The following is a 20774-nucleotide window of genomic DNA, read 5'->3' as shown; positions in this document are numbered from 1 at the left end:
TAACAGAAAAAGGTGGTGTTTAAGTCATAAAGGCTTGGACTATAGAGCAGTGGAAGCGAGTAATATGGTCTGACGAGTCTTCTTTCACATTGTTTCCCACTTCTGGCCGAGTTTACGTCTGGAGGACGCCATCTCAAGCCTATAATACAGACTGCTTGTTGCCAAGAGTGAAACATGGCGGGGGTTCTGTTATGGTTTGGGCAGCCATATCGTGGTTCTCTGCTAGCCCCATGATAACTGTGTCAGGGCACATGACTGCCAAGACTTATGTGAACATTTTGGCCGATCAACTTCATCCCATGGTACAAACTTTGTTCCCCGATGGTGATGGTGTCTTCCAAGACGACAAAGCCCCTGTTCACACAGCTCACATTGTCCAGGACTGGTTTTCTGAGCACGAGGATGAGTTGTCCCATCTCCCCTGGCCACCACAGTCACCAGACCTGAATATTATCGAACCTTTGTGGTCTACATTGGAACGAAAAGTGCGTTCTCGTTATCCACCGCCAACATCGTTATCTGAACTTGCCACCGTTTTGCAGGAAGAATGGTATAATATTCCCTTGGCAAACATACAGGAACTGTATTTATCCATTTCGAGAAGACTGCAAGCTGTTTTGGATGCCAACGGGTTTCCTACACCATATTAAGCAAAGAAACATGTTTTTTTAAAGGTGTTTCCATATTTTTGTCCAACCCCTGTACGTTCGAACAGACACCACGAAACATTCTCTTCAGAATTCATTTTAAAGCAGTTTTATAAATTTTTTGGAGGAAAAGAATCTTTTATTCTGTCCTTACGTACAGATATCACGCAAATACAGCGTTAAATTGCATTCGAAAGCGGTCAAAATGGATATTTTCGTTGAAATATGCTGCCCGAAACTTTTCGCGATTATAATACTTCCTTTTTACTTCGTACGAGGAAGTAAAAATAGTTTCCTTGCCTGGGTTAACATCTTCTGTAGTTTTTTCCAGCATGTTTCCATTGGACACATAATTTTTACTTACGAGTTTATTCATATTCTATGTTATGCATCTAATCCTTCGTATATGATTAAGTAAATGCCGAGTTATTATTTTAAAATTTTATGCTTTATACATCAAGAAAGTTAAATAAAATCTTATGTGCCCGAAAATATTTTATTCACAATAAATCATTTTCATTCAAGTACGAAATGAAAAAAATTATTTCATATATTAATTCTGAAAAATAATCAGTTTATATTAATTTTATTCATATACTAACAAGGAACGATCAAGCGTTTCAAACTGATTCATTCTTGGCAGATTTAAATCAAGTACAAATGGATTTCATATTGTTTTCTTAGTTTCACTTGTAGTGTGTGTAATAAAAAAAGAAAACAATGCCAAATAAATTAAGGAAGAGATCTATCCTAAGCAAGAAAGTTTAGAACGCGTTTTTACATCCCTGTGAATAACAGAATATGATTCGCAAAATATTGATTCAAGTTCTTTTTAGTCTGAGAGCGGGAAATACATTATTTACTTATTTACATTCCTTGTGAATTTTCTTTATATTTCAAATTTTTACTCAGCAACAAAAAGTAAGTATATTAAAAATTACTTTTAGTTGCCAAAAGTGTTAATTTAATTAATCAAAAATATTTTATAATTCATAAATTTAACACTAATATAACTCGCTATTTAATAGTGATAAACTCCTAGTTATAATTTAAAGGTAATTTTATTTTTAAAAAACAGATTTTTAAAATGGGAAATAGTTCTTTATTTTTTTATTTTATTCTAATAGTGTTTTTTATGGATTTCATAAATATTTAATATTTTAGTTTTAAAAAGTTCCCATGATTTACTAATACGAAAATTAAAATAATGTTCTAATATGATGAACAAGAAATATGAAAATATTTTCAAAACATATCATTAATTGTAATATGATTTACAATAATACGAATACATTAAAGCAATTACGCAGAAAAGCTGCATTTGAAGCTTCTGGTAGCAGCCCTTTAAGAGCCCAAATGCACTTTGAAAACTCTTCTGACGCGAGCTTCAATTAGATTTTGGTATAAAATTTGCTGGACAAATTTGTTAATGTAAAATCATATTTTGGAACATAATTAGATTTATTTTTTTAATTATTTGATCAGAAGTTCGACGGTTTTCCTTGCTTCGAAGAAAAGTTGTACTTATTTAGTTACTGCTTTTTGTCATTCGTAGCTGCTCCGAGGACCTGCTACTATCAAGGCAACAGTTATTCCTGTGGCCTGAGCATCGGTTGCTGGTTCCAAGGCAAGAGATCCCTCGATCTCTGCAGCGGGGGTGTCGTCTGGTCATGCTGTGTGCCAAAGAACGCCGAGCCAAACAAAGTGGCGATCGTCAAATCTGCCAGTGAGAGATTTTCAAATTTATATCTTTTGTGTCTTTTACTGCAGTTTATACCTGTACACATAATGTGTAGCTTATGCATATTAGAATTCCAATGATCCAGACTCCAGGCAAGCTGGATATTCAGTAATCCGGATCACTTGCAGTTATTCCTTGCCTGAATAGAATTGAGCTTCCTTCTTAATTTATTTACATGTTTCAAATTTTTACTTATTTAAAATATATGAAAAAGTTTCCTAAAATATCCTATATATAGTTCCCTATATCGATTTATATCGATTTTCGACAGATATGTAGCTTACACATATTAATGATAAAGCGAATCGTACACTGGCATGTGTAACATATAATTATCAATGGAAAATATATTGTTTATATTTAGGGCTACTGCTCTTTTTTAACTCCGTCAGTCATTAAAGCATAAATAGTGGTACTTTTCTAAAAAGAAGTCTAAACACGCGTTTTGACGTTATTTTCTTAATTATGTCAATTTTATTCAAAAGGCTACCATAAACAAAAAATTATAATACTTTCATTTTCATTACTCTTAAATACATAGTTGGCCCACAAGCACGATCAATTCAATCATTTGAATATTTAGAAAATACGCATGACATGTCGTTTCAGTTGTTCTGGTAATTGAAGGTTCTGGTTGTTCTGGTAACATGAATATTCTTTTAAAGAATGAAAAGGAACACGAAATTATTTTTCTTTGTAATAACATTTTGCTTTTTCTATTTTATCATTAGTGCCAATTAAAAAATAAAATGGGTCTGTGTTAATTTATCTGACTCGAAATGGACTGTGTTTTGCTTTAATCAAATAAGAAATATATCTTCATATATTGTCTACTTTTAGTTACCTATAAATCCTTAAACGAAGGTCTGGTCCTTCGTCCACTTTTCGCTGTCCCTGTGTGCTTTTAATTGAGTGAAAATGAAAATAAAATCATGCATTGCATATTAGGTCTACCTAAATCAAAATTGAATTGTTTTAGTTTGGATTTAATTACTATGTTCACGCAAATTTTGCCCATAAAAAAGTATTTTTATATTTAGACTTTTATTGAATATTTCTTTCCAGTCTTTCAATTTTTCTCATAGTCTTTTATTGAAATAAAATGAATTAATAAAATTATTTCACTTTCATTGTATACATTTCATGTACAAGAGGTGGAGAAAGACAACTGTTCTTTGGCTTTTTCGAATATCTAAACGGATATATAAATTATATAATATAATAATGTTATATAATATAATAATGTTAAATATATAAATTTCGAAATAAGGTAGGTGCTTGTTAGTCTTAATACATGGAACTTTACTGTAGTATTTTTTTAAAGCATTTTAATTAGCAGAAGTAAGATGAAATGGGTTTTAAGAGAAGGACAGCTATCTGATGAACCGTAACAAAAGTCACCTAGTAACCACACACTACCACGTGCTTGAATAAAGTAAATTCAACTGCAACAGATAAGGATCCGCAAATCCATTCAACTTTACTGGATCAAGCATTGTTATTTCAACAACAGCATCAACAGGGCCATCATGAGGTCCGAAAAACAATGGCAGAATTATCAAACTATTTCCTAGATGTGACAGCGGCATTTTAACGCGTCTTCAACGCCTAGACCTGCAAAACAATGTAAGGATGGCCTGAATTGTAGCATTTCGGTTATATCTTAATATGTGTAAGCACCAGACTGCAGAGTTACTGCTCTCTGTTGAGGGAAAGAATAAAGATGGATTTGAACTTCATTTCGGTTTTCTGAATGAAACTCATATCACTTGGTATTCGATTTTTAAATATTTATGAATGCTGTATCACAGGGCTAATTTTATTGTTAAAAGAAGGAAGCTGTTATATTTTTATTCTCATTGTTTATCAAGAGTCTTTGAACTTATAGGATATCCATAAATAATTTTCGATGAATATCTGTCTCTGGTCATAAATTCTAACAGCGGGGGTACAGTATGTCATCAATTCAGCTATATTTACATTTTGATCAAAATGACCCACTCCACCGGAACGAATAACGGACCCACACCTAAGTTTTTATGTACATCCAATGAATTGATTGTGGTATATACAATACAGTATTTCAGTCAGGCAGTTTCGGTCAATCATGCTTCCAGTCCAGGCACCAAGGCTTAGTGTGCTGACTCCAACAATCTAGTCTAACGATATTTACAGAATATCACAGTACAGTTACAGTATCGATAACAAGCAAGATTACAGTGCATTACAATACCTAAAATAAATGGTAATGGAATTCCAGTGTTTGTCTACAGATTTCCCTAACACCAGGCTCTAGTAGGGCAAAAATGGATTAAAGTTTTTATACTGCTATAGAGACATTAGGTATTTTTTTGGAAGCATTGGAAGCAAGAAAGATGAAAAATTAGCAACGCCTTCGCCGGGAATCGAACGCGGACCTCTGGAATACCGACCCAACGTGCTGAACCACTGCACCACGAAGGCACGCTAGGAAGGCGGGAAAAATACCTTATATACTCCCCCTTTTAAAGGGCGACTGGGGTTTTTAGGGTACCCAATCGCCATGAGGAGCCAATGAGGAGAATCATCATCCAACACGCTTTTTAGTTCGGGCGTCACTGTAGAGACATTAGGTATTTTTTTTTGGAAGCAGGAAGGATGAAAAATTAGCAACGCCTTCGCCGAGAATCGAACCATAGACCTCTGCAATACCAACCCAGCGTGCAGTACCACTACACCACGAAGGCACGCTAGGAAGACGGGAGAAATACCTTATATTGCAAACCGACGCTATAAACAGACTTGGAGTACAGACTCTTACTTGAGATTCAATCAGCCTCTATAGCATATAACTACATTAATTACTATAATTACCAAAGAATCGTTTAATTTAGGACAGCCTTTCTAAAATTGTGGTGTCTGGACCACAAGTGGTCGTCTTAGAAATAAAAAGAAAGAAATTAAATCAACGTAATAAACGTAAAGAAATTAAATCAACTGGGTATACCATGCTATAGCTGATAAATATGGATATGTTTGCTAAATAGCAGTTTAATTGAAAAAAAAATCTTCAATCCATTCACAAGCCATTTTCGTAGAAAACACAGATATCTATCTAAAACCACTGAAGAATACCCAGTACACTCATGGTACATCGATAAAACTTACTAAGTATTCTTCGTGTCTCATGCCATAGAATATGCCAGAAGAATTACAATCGCAAAGTATTTGTGATCTCCGTTTCTCATCTTTCATTCGGTAGCTATACATAACCTAAGTAAATTAAATATTAACTAAAATAAATACGCCCCATTTTTACTTCTGCAGTTGAAGAAGAAGGTTCTATTTAATCTTCGAAACTAGTCTAAATATTTTCACAACTTATGCTGATTCTTGTTGCTTTAGTAGCTTCAACACTAAGTAAATTAATTAATGATTGTTTAGTGTATTATTTCTTATTGTTTAACAGTATAACGAATTTGATATGTTTTAATTACAAGTGACCCACCAGCGGCCGAGCGGTAAAGTCGCTGAACACTGGTAGTTCGCTCCGAGGTTCGAATCCCGCGAACGGGCTGGCTGCATGGGTGTTTTCGTGGTTTTCCCACGTGTAACGTGTATACGAGCCAGTTTCCCTTAGAAAATCCTCCACGAAGGCATCCCTCCCCTTAGGCAGATAGCCCTAGTGTGCTTTGCCTTAATAAAATACACCAATATATTTAATTACAAGTGCGCTTTTTAATAAAGGTATTGTATTATAGGTAAAGATATTAGTTATTCTTATGCTTTTTATTTATCGGCTTGCAGTTTCATGTTATTAGGTAACGTATTTGATTTATTCTACGTAAACTATGAATTTTAACATATTTTTTCGTTCTTATAAAGCTTGCGGCAAAACTTACATCAGGGATTCGAAAATCGTCGGTGGAGAAAATACGACTTTCGGGAATCAACCCTGGCATGTAAGTTTATCAACGTTTTGATAAAGATTTATTAATTAAAATAATTTAACTAAGATTTGTGTCAATTTTGTTATGTATTTGGGAAAAATTATGGTTACTGTTGAAAGTTAGTAAATATTTAAATAATTTTAATTTGTCTTAAAACTATACCAATTAGATAATGAAAAATATTATTTTTTATACTCTAATATTGCTTACTGTTCAAATACTGCTCATATTCAGTTGTTTGAGTAATTTTATTCTCTAATATTATATAATATTTGTATATATCTATGTATATACAAATACAAATCTGTGTATTATTATATAATATTATATATATCTAAGTTGTTTTAATAATTCGATTTTCAAATATTGTTCATATTTAGTTGTTTTAATAACTTAGGCCTGCTTGAAATGTACTAATTTCATAGTCAAGATGTCCTTTCCATTGATGTTTAATATTGCTTCTCCAGTGCAACAAAGGAGAATCCCACATTATCATTAATTCTTCAGCCATCTGTGTGGCCCACCAGCGGCCGAGTGGTAAAGACGCTGAACACTGGCAGTTCGGTCCGAGGTTCCAATCCCGGGGACGGGCGGCCTCATGGACGTTTTCGTGGTTTTCCCCATGTGTAATGTGTATACGAGCCAGTTTCCCTTAGAAAGTCCTCCACGAAGGCATCTCTCCCTTTAGGCAGATAGCCCTCGTGTGCTTTGCCATAGTTAAATAATCCAATCCAATCCAATGAGCCATCGGTGTAGATTCTAAACATTCAAATGCGATGTGTCAAAACAATATTTGCTAAAAGCATAAATCAGATGCTGAAAGCATTCGCGCTTGCAGCAAAAATACATTTTGCATCATATTACAGGTATTACACATCCTCGTCATAAAAGCGTTGTTTTATGTCAGTAGCGACAGCTTTAAATTAGTGGCAGGAATTAAATGGCTGACAAAGGTTAGGCAGAGGGGCATCCTAAAATATTTTTAATATGGTAAACCGGTTGTCAAAGTTGAATTACAATAATTGATTAGACAAATATTTCATAGCTACTTTCATGTTTTATTTAAGCAACACATATATTCTTAAAATTTTGCTATTCTCCAACTGCTTTTAACGGTTTATAAATTAGAAAAGCTAATGCGCTACAAATAAAAATGTTCCGTGTTGTAAAGTTTTCAAGATGAGCTTATTTTTGTTTATTAACTTGTTATTTTATTTATCTCTTTCACAAACAATTTAAATGACCATAGAATCAAAAAAAATGATGCTTTCACTTACATTTTAAATGATCGTTTGTTAATTAGGTAATTTTGCCGACTGCTGTCACTACTTTCCTGTTCGCTATACTGCAGTAGGGTATAAATAGACCGTTACGCCCGCTTCTTTCCAGTCTGGCAAATTTCTTTGTTTCTGACGAAGAGTGACCTGTTTGTCCTCGAAATCCATTGAGTTTTTGTCTATGCCAATACTCATTTTGAACTAAAGCTTTTTTATTTCTGTATGGTAAGCTATAAATAAGCTTTCATTTAATGTACAGGTTTTCGATTATAATCCATTGTATCAAACTGAAAACTTCTAGTATCTGAAAACAAATGTGAGTTACCGTAAAAAAAAAGAAAAGGAAAACTGAAAGTTTTCAGATTTTACATTACCCCCAAAGGGGCCTTTTTTTTAACGTTTTATGTGCTGCTTTTATTTATTAAACATCATGTTCTTTGCACTTAAACCATAAAATTCAGTTCAACAGCAAAATCGCAAAGTAATTTTAAAATGAGCATATCTTTAGAATTTCTGATACACAGTCTGGGGCGCCTGGAGATAAATTTCTTTCTCGTACAGTGTTGCCATAGATCTCTTTTTAAACTAACATGGGAAAGTTATATATATCTGCTGTATATTTCAAAAGTGAAAAAATACATAATGTAATGCTATAAATATATTTAATGAGATGTAGCATGAATTAAAGCATTATTTTAGTCAATCAGCTGAAAAGATTAAGAAAAAAAATATTTTCTTAAAAAATGCATCTATAGATTTTAATTAGCTTCGTTTGTTAATCAATAACAGAAGAAGTTAGATTGGATTTGACTCAACTTACATTTTCTCAAATGGCAACAGACTTAAAAAGTGAAACAACGCAAAATTGTGTTTCGAGACATTTGGGCTAAAATAGAGCTTACCCTGAGATATTTAGCATAATTTTCAGTACTGTAGCATGCGTTAAAAAGCGTACAGTACAGTTATTGTGTTTCAATTTTTGTTGTACTTTACTGCAATTTCTGGATAAGGTAACCTTGCAAAAAATAAAAATAAGAAACTATTATTCAATTTCTTTGTTACAATTAAAATTCAACGCTGATGACTGAATTCATTAGCATTATGTTCTTAGGTAAATAACTTCTGCGAATAGCTTTCAAGAGCAAATTCAAACTCTCAAAAGCCTCATATTTATCTTAACTCTTCCTGAAAGCATCAGATATTTAGCACCATCTATTGAAAAAAGTAGCAGAAGGAAAAAAGGAAATATCAGATATGTTAAGCAATTTTTCTTTAATGAGATTTGAAATTAAATTTTTATGAGGAGTTTTTTTGTTACAAAACTGATCATTTTTCTGGTTTTTTTTTTTTCAAAATAAAAAATCCATTCACTTGATGAAGATTTGTGCATAATTTTAGTACAAGAATAGTTGAGCAGAAGCATGAGAAACAAACAATTCGAAATTCATTCCAAAAAAGGCTGAATTTTGTCAATTGTTAAATAATATGTGCAATTTGTATAACTGACTTTGATTAAGGTGTAGAGAATTGTAAGCTAGAACTGCATTGTAGAGAATTGTATTCTAGGATTGCATTGCAGAGAATTGCATTGAAGAATTGTAAAAAAGATTATATGTTTTTCCCGAAACAACGTTTTTAAATAAGTAATGGCAAATATTGAAAAATGAATAGATTTATATGTTTGCGTAGTTAAAGATGTAGAATTTTACAACTACGTAAAATAATTTAAATGAGAATTTAAAAAACAAATTCTGAAAGCTTTCAGATTTTATATTACGCCCAAACGGCTTTTTCCTCCCCTGCCCCATTTACAGACAAATATACGTTTCCAGAGCATTTGAGCTAAAGCCATATTGTGCTACCAGTATTTAAAAACGCCATATCTTAAGTATTTCCAGTCTCGCGGCTGGAGATAAAAAAAATCCCCCCCTACAGCGTTACAGCTGCTCGCTTTAAAATTGATCATTTTTTTAATCAAAAACTCGTTGAAGTTTTACAAAATATGAAACAGATAATAAAAAAAAATTCGAAATTTCAAAGTCGGGCATCCAGGTGGCCATACTCTGGTGGAAGACTATGTTATTCAAAATTTGGTTAGTTACTCTAAGCGCCGTTTTTTTTTTTTTTTTTTTTTTTTTTTTTTTTTTTTGCAGTAAGAGAAACTTTAATACATTCATGCAGATGTTTCATTATTTAATTTCTTTAAATATAATACAGTTTGATAATATTTGGTGGCAACAATTTGAAAAGTAATTCGGACTTTTAAAGTGATTCCACGCAAAACGCCGTTTTGAGACCAATAGCTCTTCTGAACTAACCCCCTTCTGGGCTAATAAATTTCAGTCATTTGTTTACAAGCTAGTAAGAATATGTAACCTATCTAAAGTCACAGGAAATATGGTAAGGTTAGTGACTTGTGCCCTGCTAGATACGTAAAACAGGAAAAACGATAATGATTATTCGATACTGTAAACTGATACCTTTTATTTATTTTCTGAAGGCCTTGAAATCGCTGTTTATTTTTTCTATTTTGCAAACTTGCTGCGTATAATTGTTTTCAACTGCATTCTTAGATAATTTGCCCATTGTGCAACATAATTTACGGAGCAAAATTTCAAGGCTTTCTTTAATAGCTTCTTTTTTTAACCAACTCAGTCTTTCTTTTTCTTTGATGCAGGTTGGCGTAATCAAGAGGGCGCTGATGTCGCAGAAGATAGCCTGTGGTGGCGCACTCATCCATGAGAAATGGGTCATCACTGCAGCTCACTGTGTTTACAAGTTAGTAAGGTTTCTGGAATATTTTACGTACAATAAAAACTAGGCAGATAGCCCTAGTGTGCTTTGCCATAAATAAATATACCACACCACCACACCGTACAATAAAAACTAAACGAGTTTGCGCGCATTATCACGGAGGGTGCATACGATCGCCGTGTTTATCTAGGGGTCAAGTGTTCGGGAGGAAAGGAAGTGGTCACGCAGGAATTAGTGGTCATGTCACTTTCCGTGAGGTAGTAAATAGCTATTCTCACACTCACGCCACCGTACCTGTTCGCAGCCAGATTTAATGTTTTGTTGTTCAACTCTTTTGTCAATGAGTGGAAACATTTTTACAAAGTTAATCGTGCATGAAATTACATCATATATGTGTATTACCTGGGGCTATCCCTTCCCCCTTTCTTTTTCAATCCCTGTGCTTGTGAAGACAAGGTATAAAGAAGTTGCTTTTTTTGCAGTGCTATTCAAGTGGTCGATGTAACATTATCATATCATTAGCCTAACATAGCACAGTGATGTAATATTATCATTTAATGGACTGCTGTCTCTAACAAAGTATCTCGAAATAAATATATTTAAATGATTTTATTAATTATTATTATAAAAGAAAGTCTAAATGTATTGACTTTTATTCACAATCGCCTTTATCATCATGATGATAACTACGTCCATGTAAATGTTAGATATCAGTTCCGTACAAATGCAGTAACTAGTTTTTTAATATTATTACTATGTGTATATGTTACGGTGAAACACCGAAATCTGGAGAATATCGACTTTCACCGGTGAATGTCAACATTCACATAGTCGCTTGGTGTATGTCCGAAATATTTTCCAAATACTCTTTTTTCTGACTTACACCGGTGAATGTCGACATTCACCATTTACTAATGGTGAATGTTGAACATATAAGAATATTATATTTCCTTCTCCATAATTCATTCGCGAAAAAACGCACTTGAAACTCAGAATAAGAACTTAAGAATATAAGAACTTAAAACTCGCAGTATATTCAAAATGAGAAAGGAAAATAAAGTTATAAACTTACCAAATTATGTGATTCAAATCTTATTTATTGCTAATGGTGAATGTTGAACATATAAGAATATTATATTTCCTTCTCCATAATTCATTCGCGAAAAAACGCACTTGAAACTCAGAATAAGAACTTAAGAATATAAGAACTTAAAACTCACAGTATATTCAAAATGAGAAAGGAAAATAAAGTTATAAACTTACCAAATTATGTGATTCAAATCTTATTTATTGCAACAACTTAAACTATTATGGCACTTTGAATTGCACAAGAGGTCCTTGCTTTTACAACTGCATTTATTTGTGGAACGCTTCCTTTTGGAATGGCAGCGTGTAATACTCCTCTCTTTTCGACCTACACCAGAGCATATCTGTGATTGTCGACATACACCGGTGAGGGCCCGAATATACAAGAATGCAATGCAATATTCGATCTTTCACCGACGTATTTGGTGAATGTTGACATTCTCCGGTGAAAGTCGACATTCTCCAAATTCGGTCTTTCACGGTAACATATATAAATGACGTAAAGTTAAACCCGTAACTTTGTAGGGTACCTCGCCCTTTCTCTAAGATAAACGTCAAAGAACCTAGTGCAACTTATAGCAACTTATCGTTGAGTTCAAACAACTAATACGTAGACTCAAGAAGGGTTAAAATACCCTTTTATTCACTCCAATAATATTAACAGTTGGCTCCTTTTCGAGCTTACAGGAAAGCCTCTGTTCGGGCTCTAGCTCAGAATAAGAAATAAGAAACTAAACTATGATTAAGTGAACGAGACTTAGCCGAAGCTAGACACAATTATCTAACGTAGTTGGCCCTTAAATTAAACTAGCCGACGAATATCAATAGGCACATATATACGGCCGAGCATAACAGCCTCAAGAGTGACTCAGCCCGAAGTCAAACACTCGCCACTAAGGACTCCTAGCATTCTCTATCGAAGTATGCTGAACCTTCCTTAAATGCTGAACCTTCTTCTAACTCATTTGCATTCAAAAACTCATTCTGGTAGAGAGTTGTAAGTGGAAACAAGAAAGAAAGGAATGGGTTTCAAAATTAAAATAACTGTTATAAAATTAAAACATATCTTACAACTTTAGTGGGGATAACCTCTTTAAATAGTAGAAGAAAGCCCCCACTCCAGTTAGGAAAGCGCTTAGCGATGCTGACTATCGTACCGAATGCCCTGGCTCGAAACCTGGAGAAGGCATGGATATGTGTAAATGTATAGTGGCTGTGCGGCATGGGGGCACTCAAAATATGCGCCCAGCCGAAAGTCCTTTCGAGAGCTTGGTGGTAGGAGAAGAGGGATGGGAGACCCTCGGATTAGTTCCGGACGTGCTGTCCTCCAGATTTGGGACGAAACTAAGCATAAAGTCCGACTGTCACCTGTCTGTGCTCCAGGCTTTGGTCAACGAAAGCCGCAATCTTATACTCCTTGCCACAATAATAATTCGTGGGCTTGTTCTGATTACATCAGACAAGTGAAATCAGCAACAAGAATAGACTGAAGAATTATCTTTCACCTTTAATCTAAAATCCAAGAACATTGTTTAAATACAACAAGCCCATAATCGAACTGGAAATTTGCTTGCACTTCTAGCTTGCAGTTAGTTAAACAAAAATTCAATTACCATTCTTGGCGATATCCTTGCAATACAGCAAAATACGCACAGAAGTCAAACAGAAAACTGAAATTTTAGAAACCCGATTCCTAACTTAGCTCGGCGTCTAAACGTAAATACTAGCAGAAGCCAGAATTCACCAAATCTATCATGGCTACCCAGTCAGAAGGATTACGACCAATACAGCCTCACTGGCTTTGTTCTCAACTGTCTTCTCCTAATTTAAATTTCTTCTTGGGATTTAAAATCTAATTTTCATATATGGTGGAGTTGATGTAAGAAATGTAAGTAGAGAACAAATCTAACATGAAATATAACATGTTGGTTATTATATAAATCTTAGAAAAATAGATCCATATTCCTTTAATGCAAAACTGATGCCAAATAAAAATAATAAATTAATGTATTAAGTTATCAACCTTGATTGATTCGATGCAACTTTTACAGGAATTAATACATTGCTGTGTGTGATGACGAAGTGCATGGCAGGGTCTTTAGCCCCTAATTAAAAAATGCTGTTTCAAAACCCTTTGGCAGTTTGCTGGTGATTGGAAATACAATCAAAATAGCTGTTACGACCAATTAATCCAATTATTTTAAATAATGCAATTATTTAATTAATCCAATTATTTTATTATTTTATCTTTACTTTCATTTCTGCTTTAGTCAACTCCCACCAGAATGCAAGTTAGCTGAACTATGTAGGTGGAGAGTTCTTTTGAGTTTGAAGAGAGTTTTTGTCAGCCTTCCTGGCCATTACTTTGCGTACGCTTCGCGCGCTACTTGAATTGGTTTATCGGCTTTAAATTAGGCCAACCGAATTGGCTTCGCAAATAATAAAGGCACTAGCCAAGGCTTTTTTAGGTGCGTGTTAATTTGTATTTCTCAATTAAATTTGATTTTGAGCATTTTTTCTAGGTTTTTCCGCAAGCTGCAGAAATTTTTTTTTATTATTTTTATTTATTTATTTATTTATTTTTCACTTTTTATGTAACCATCAGGTTAACCTGTTAATAAATAGGCCTTAGTTTAAGTATTAAATCTGAGCTGTGTTTAACTGTAGTTAGTAGTTAGAAAGTATAATGTGGTTAGTAGTTAGAAAGCATAAGATATTTAGTAGTTAGGATGTATAATACAGCCAAGCGTCCTCTCTTATTTTAATTATTTTAATAATTTGGCACATAGAAATAACATAGATTTGTATAAAATGGGAGTTTTAATTTCAGAAAACAGGGAATAATTACGCGAAGTCATGTCCATGCAAATAAATAGGATGTAAAGAAATACAAGTGTGTTTCCCCTCCCCCTCCCAGGAATTCCGGAACAATGAGTTTTGCTTTCTTCAGTTGCAATTATCACAAACATAAAACCAGCAACCGTTCATTGTGTCTGACAATTTCTACAGAATTCTTTTGCTGTAGAAGAAAAAACTTTATTGTTTCGTATAAGATGAGAATTTTAAGAAAAAGATATCATCTTAGACTCATACCCATACTAAAATATTATTTGATTTCCTATTATTTGTACTCCCTCTTATTTTTACTTAGATAAACAATTATTTCTCTTCTTACCTTGAATATATATAAGTGAATGTGCATATACTGGATGTCTTTAAAATCCTTACACTTTTACTAGGACCCCAGCAACAACGTTGCGAGTTCGTGTCGGGGAATACAACATTCGGGAAAACACTGAAGCCTTTCCACATGAGGAATACAGCGTCAAACGTAAAGTTGTGAATGAAGACTACGAGCCAGCAACGTACAGGCACGATATAGCCTTGCTGGAGTTGTCGCATCCTGTTGTGTACAGAAAGCACATTGTTCCTATCTGCTTGCCTGAGAAGCTGGAAAACTTTACGGGCAAGATGGCTACCGTCACTGGCTGGGGAAGAACTAGCTATGGTGAGTATAAATACTACTTGCAATGTAAATGGAGTTACTATAAATGTACAGCAAAACTCCAAGTAACCGAATTCCCGATATCGTAAATCCAATTATCCGGATCTTCATTCCAGGCTAAGTCAATTTACGCTTGTATTGAATATAGTGACATATTTTTAACTTTTTCCCTCTGATTTGAATAATATAAAAAGTAAGGCAACTTGGTACATACTTTTGAAGAAGCTATTAAATAACTTTAGATGAATGTGTGCGACATGTTGATTGACTTGCAGTCTTCAATAAACTGTATATTCGTTGTATGTAAACCTTATAAGGTATTTCTCCCGCCTTCTTAACGAGCCTTCTTGGTATAGTGATCTGCACGCTCAGCGCGTAATTGAGAGATCCGCGGTTCGATTCCCGGCGAAGGCGTTGCTAATTTTTTATCTTGCCTGCTTCCAAAAATACCTAATGTCTCTACAACCTTAGCGGAAGAGGTAACTGTGCGCTGTAAACATGCTGTTCTTATTTATTCGGTGAGTTATTTCTTAGTAATACCAGCTTCTTGAATGAAATATACCCGAGCATCATGGTACCCATTCATTTCTCGTGCAAGAAATTGTGTGTTATATGCAGCATAACTGCAGTCAATCATTTTCTGCAGTTAATACTCTGTTTTTCCCCCCGTTGATAGTCTGAATAGGTCATAACAATGTGTAATAAATTATTAAAATAATTTCTTCATAATGTCACTACACTACAGCATTCTTTCTTTGATTAAATCCAATCAGTTTGAATTTTCCCATTGCTCTTCCTCATAGCACTGCTGTTAAAGGTCCCTACTTATTCATTTTAAGCAAAATGGTTCTTTATTCTATTTTAAGAGATAACTGGAAGCCTAAATTCGAGTAAGCTCATTTTGCTCTATCAAAGTGCAGGTACACATCGTAGCAATTCACATAGCCATGGCTCTTTAAAAGATCGCAGATCGCATACATTGCGGTTCGGAATATTTAGTCTGTCTTGCTTTCTTGACATGTGTTCTAGTGGTTTTCATCAGAAACACATTATCGTTTAAATACGAAAAACATCAAGATCTGTCGTCATCTCTGAGTTTTAATCATCCGCATTAAACTTTATTAAACTTGTTCCAAAGTCCGTAATCAGAAATGGCATTTTTTCCGTACACTGAAGAAATTTTATGAACTCATTTACTAACACTTTTCCTAAAACCTATACCATTGAAATCTGTGAGCGTCTGTCTGTTAATGTGTGACATCATCTCCTCCGAAACGGCGGGGAATTGAGTTTCAAAAGAGTGGATTCCAAAAATTCGTGGGAAGCCATTTCGACCATTTTCATCTTCGTACGACTTTATTCAGCCGATATATTAATTTAAAACTCTGAAAACGCTAATTTTCGTCCTTATTTTTCCGAATGGCAACAGTCTCACGTTTTAGAGTTAAATATTTACTTTATTTCGAAAAGCGTTGCCACTGTTCCCTTTCTAATCGTAGAGTTTGCTAATAAAAGATTTGTAAGTTTTACAAAGTGTGAAATAAAAATAGTATTGCCAAACATTAAATATATTTTTCCAGATTTCAAAAATTCATGGGAAGCTATTTCGCCTATTCTTATCTGCATACGACTTTAATCAGCCGCGATATTAATTAAAAATTCTGAAAACGCTAATTTTCGCACTCATTTTTCCGAATGGCAACACTCTCGCACCCTGGAGATAAAGATCTGTTTATTTCGAAAAGTGTTGCCATTCCTAGCTTTCAAATCGTACAGTTTGTTAATAATAAAATTGTAAGTTTTACAAAATATAAAATAAAATTAACATTGCTAAACATAAAATATATTATTATTATATAAGGTCATATTCTGACGTTGATGACAGCACGCGATTGGATGTGACTTTATTCTAGGCGGAAAATGTTTCGTTAATGTCAGCATTTTAAATCAATAGCTGTTGCTGGCAACATTTTAGTTTCAGGTTAGAATAATTGACAAGATATGTTTCTGCAACGTTAGTTCTTTTATCGCTACTGAAAAAAGTTGTTATATTACATTAAATTTAAATCATGACGTCATACGCATTAACCGAAAGTGTCAAAAGTTTTTATTTCCTGGTTTGGCAACAACAAAATTATGTACGAAATTACTGTTGCTTGAAAAATTGAACTGTTTTCATTCATACTGAAATGTTTTATGCATTTTCTTTTCAGTATACATAGAACTTGTAAATTTTGCTTTGGCCGCAGCCCGCTAGTCATATATATAATATGAAGGAACTTAAATTTCTGATTGTACATTTTTACTATTGAACTGAAACCAAAATAATGTTATGATGCGCATAAGTATGACTGAATAAAAGAAAGGAAAACTATTTTTTTAGTCCAAAGGGGCTTTGTCCCTGAGGGACTATTGTTTTCGTGTTGGCATTTTGGGTTGAAATTTTTAAAAAGCCGTATCACTTTTCAAGCCGTTGCCACCAAATATTATCGCCCTGTGTTATATTTGAAGAAATCGAATAATGAAGAATCTGCATAAATGTATGTATGTTTCGCATTGTGATAAAACAACAGTACGTAGACCCATCGAATTTTGAATGACGTGATCCTACTGCGAATGTGGTCATGTGGTAGCCCAAATTTGAAATTTGGAATTTGTTTTATTATCGATTTCATATTTTGTAAAACTTTAACGAATTTTTTATGAGCAAACTCAAGGATTTTAAAGCGATCAATAGAAACTTTGTACATAAAAAAACATTTTTATCTACAGCGCGCGAGACTCTGTATCGGAAATTCTAAAGATATGCTCAATTTAAAACAATTTTGCGATATTGCTCTTGAACGTAATTCTACGGTTTAAATGCGAAGAATGTGATATTTAATAAATAAAGGTAACGGACAAAATGTTTAAAAAAACGCCCCCTTGGACGTAATTTCAAATCTGAAACCTTTCAGATTTTTCTTTTTTTTTTCTTTTTTTTCTTTTTCTTTTTTTTTTTTTTTTTTTTTTTGGCTTGAAACCTCTTATTAGGAGTAACAAAATATTAAACTGAAAATGCGCGTTTAATTGAAATGCCGCAGAACTTTTCAGATTACCTAATGCAATAGAATCTCTTTTAACCGGCAGCAACGGGACCTCGTCGATATCTTATTTTTCCGGTTAATTGAATATATATCGCTAGAACTTATTTGTTCATGTTTTTGGTGATGTCATATGTATAAACTGCAGCACGCGAAGCCCGCCGATCGTGTTTGTGATTTAACAGACCACGATTAAATTAATACTAACATATAAAATCGTTCGGATTATGATTTAAAATGCAATAATTGACAACAATTTATGATTTTATATTTTCAAATACGCTTATCTGTATATATAAAAAAGAATGTCTGCGTGTTTGTTCGCGATTAACTCAATCACTAGTACAGCTATCGTCACCAAACTTTCTACAGTCCTTTTGTGGGTCCTCGAAAAGTTCGCCATGCACATTTTTCAAAAAAAAAAAAAAAAAAAAAAGAAGCTAAAAATCAGAGATATTAATTAAAAATGCAGAAAACGCTAATTTTAATCTTTATTTTTCCAAGTGGCAACAGTTTCGTACGTTGGAGATAAAAATCTGTTTTATTTCAAAAAGTGCTGCCACTACTCGCTTCCAAATTGTAGAATTTGAATAAGAAATTTCTAAATTTTACAATGAAATAAAAATAGCATTGCCAAACATTGAATACATTATTCCCGATTCTAAAAATTCGTGGGAAGCCATTTCTACTATTCCCAACTCTGTAAGACTTTAATCAGCCCAGATATTAATTAAAAACTAGTTTTCACACTCATTTTTCTGAGTGGCAACAGTCTCGCGTGTTGGAGATAAAAGTGCTTTATTTCGGAAAGTGTTGCCACTGCTCGCTTTCAAATCGCAGAGTTTGTTAATCAAAAATTTGTAAGTTTTACAAAATCTATATATAAGAATTCATCTATATATTTATCCAGGTGATGAAACGTGTGTGTTTTCGCATGATGGGTAAAAATGCAGTTCCTATACGATTAATGATCTCTGGAAGTTTCTGGAAGATGGATTCGTTCAAACTGTGCGATTGACAACAGCGCACGTTCGAACTGATTTGTTGGCTCGTTGGTAGGAGCTTAGAAACAATACACACACAATTGCTCAACTTATTATCGATAAACTTAGGTTCTTTTGTGAATCAGAAATTACAAAGCACGTTAAAAGAAAGCAAAAAGCTATCAAACAAAACGGGCAATATATTATTGACTGATCACTGTTTGCACTTCCTTGTACAAAGTAAAAAGGAAGTATAGTAATCGCGAAAAGTTTCAGGCAGCATATTTCAACGAAAATATCCATTTTGACCGCTATCGAATGCAATTTAACGATGTTTTTGCCTGATATCTGTACGTAAGGACAGAATAAAAGACTATTTTCCTTCAAAAAAATTATAAAACTGCTTTAAAATTAATTCTGAAGAGAATTTTTCGTGGCGTCTGTACGTACGTATCTCGCATAACTCGAAAACGAGTAGCCTCAGAACGTTGAAATTTTGTATATAGGACTGCTATAACATGTAGATGTGCCCCTCGTATTTTGGTTGCAATCGGCTGCACCAAACGTATATAAATATATTTATATAATATCCACTCTGTTACCCGGCTCAGTAATCTCAGTTTCTTTACTCTTATATGTTTGTAAATTGTACATTTTTTGCTTTAAAAATGATTGTATTATGTTGTTTTTATCTTCCGGTTAAGGTTTTTATGCCTTTAGTAAATCTGTATGCAATATTTTTAGAATTATCAACATTTTTAAAGTTCTCTAAGTGCCGCTAAGCCTTTTTTTTAATAGTGACCATTGATGTTTACATTTGAAACAGGAGACTAGTGGGTTTGTTGCCAATCTAGAGAAACTTAGCTTCGCAACAACAAAGATAACGCATTCATTTATTATTTCCAATTAAATCATGCTTAATTCTTTCTGGAATTTTTTTCGAGGAAATAAGTGTTTAAGATTTCCTTCGTAATTTCGTAATTTTTAATATAGATATTTTGAGTTTTTACGTATTTTGGCCTTCTCGCGAAGTGAGAACTGGATTAATTAAATGAGAAATACTCAATCGTCTGTGAAAAACTGTTTCTTTTTTGTTTTGTTTGCTTAATTTCTTTTATACATCATTCTAGCTTTATTATAGTATTTGAAAAGAACATGTGGCAACGATTAGATAATTCTATTCTTTAAATGATATAATTTTTGTGCATTATGAGTTATAATATGAACGAAATATGTAAGATAACTGTTATATAATTATTGGATTATATAACAGTTAACTTAGTTTCCGTTATATAATTATTATATTAGTTAACTGTTATATAATTATTAATACTGTTAAGTGAATCTAGCGCCAGAGTGTCGCTATGGTAAACAAATACTAGAGAGAATTTTAAAGAATGCATTTAATCTATTGTGGTTTATGCGCTGTCGGCGAAGTAGATTTAATTCAATCCAATAAGTTTTAATGAAATGCAAGAAAAAATGCGTATAATTTAATATTCCGTACAAGGAAGTCATGTGGTGTACACATCAGATTTTTTATATAAATAAAGAAGCTTTGAAAAACACAGAAAAAAATTCGTCATGACTTTTCAGTCAACATAACATTTTCAAATTACTATATTTATTATCACATGGAAATTACGAATATCTTAGTTTAATGGTATGTAATTTCGAATGTCTACCTGACTGGAAGATTGTCGTCGTAATTTAAAATTTGCTGCGTGTTTCGATGAAGCTTCATAACAGCATCTACTGACATAGATGAA

The 20774-nt window shown here is 33.4% G+C and overlaps 1 protein-coding gene across 2 annotated transcripts in view; it reads left to right on the top strand.

Annotated features, from left to right (window-relative positions):
* Positions 1-20774, top strand: part of LOC118185557 (trypsin-1-like) — a 71335-nt gene that overhangs the window by 35805 nt on the left and 14756 nt on the right. For both annotated transcript variants that reach the window (XR_015042787.1, XM_035355432.2), the window contains exons 3-6: positions 2203-2373; positions 6253-6329; positions 10272-10372; positions 14674-14942. Coding sequence is in view for 1 of the 2 variants with exons in the window: in XM_035355432.2 (XP_035211323.1) it covers positions 2203-2373; positions 6253-6329; positions 10272-10372; positions 14674-14942 (618 nt within the window). In the remaining variant the exon portion in view is untranslated. The remainder of the gene's footprint in view (positions 1-2202; positions 2374-6252; positions 6330-10271; positions 10373-14673; positions 14943-20774) is intronic.

The sequence above is a fragment of the Stegodyphus dumicola genome, chromosome 8 (genome assembly GCF_044657685.1).
Source record: "Stegodyphus dumicola isolate Sdum_Otavi_A_Nest chromosome 8, ASM4465768v1".
Taxonomy (NCBI): Eukaryota; Metazoa; Arthropoda; class Arachnida; order Araneae; family Eresidae; genus Stegodyphus; species Stegodyphus dumicola.
The sequence above is the reverse complement of the archived record's forward strand: the minus strand, read 5'-3'. Positions and strand labels throughout refer to the sequence as shown.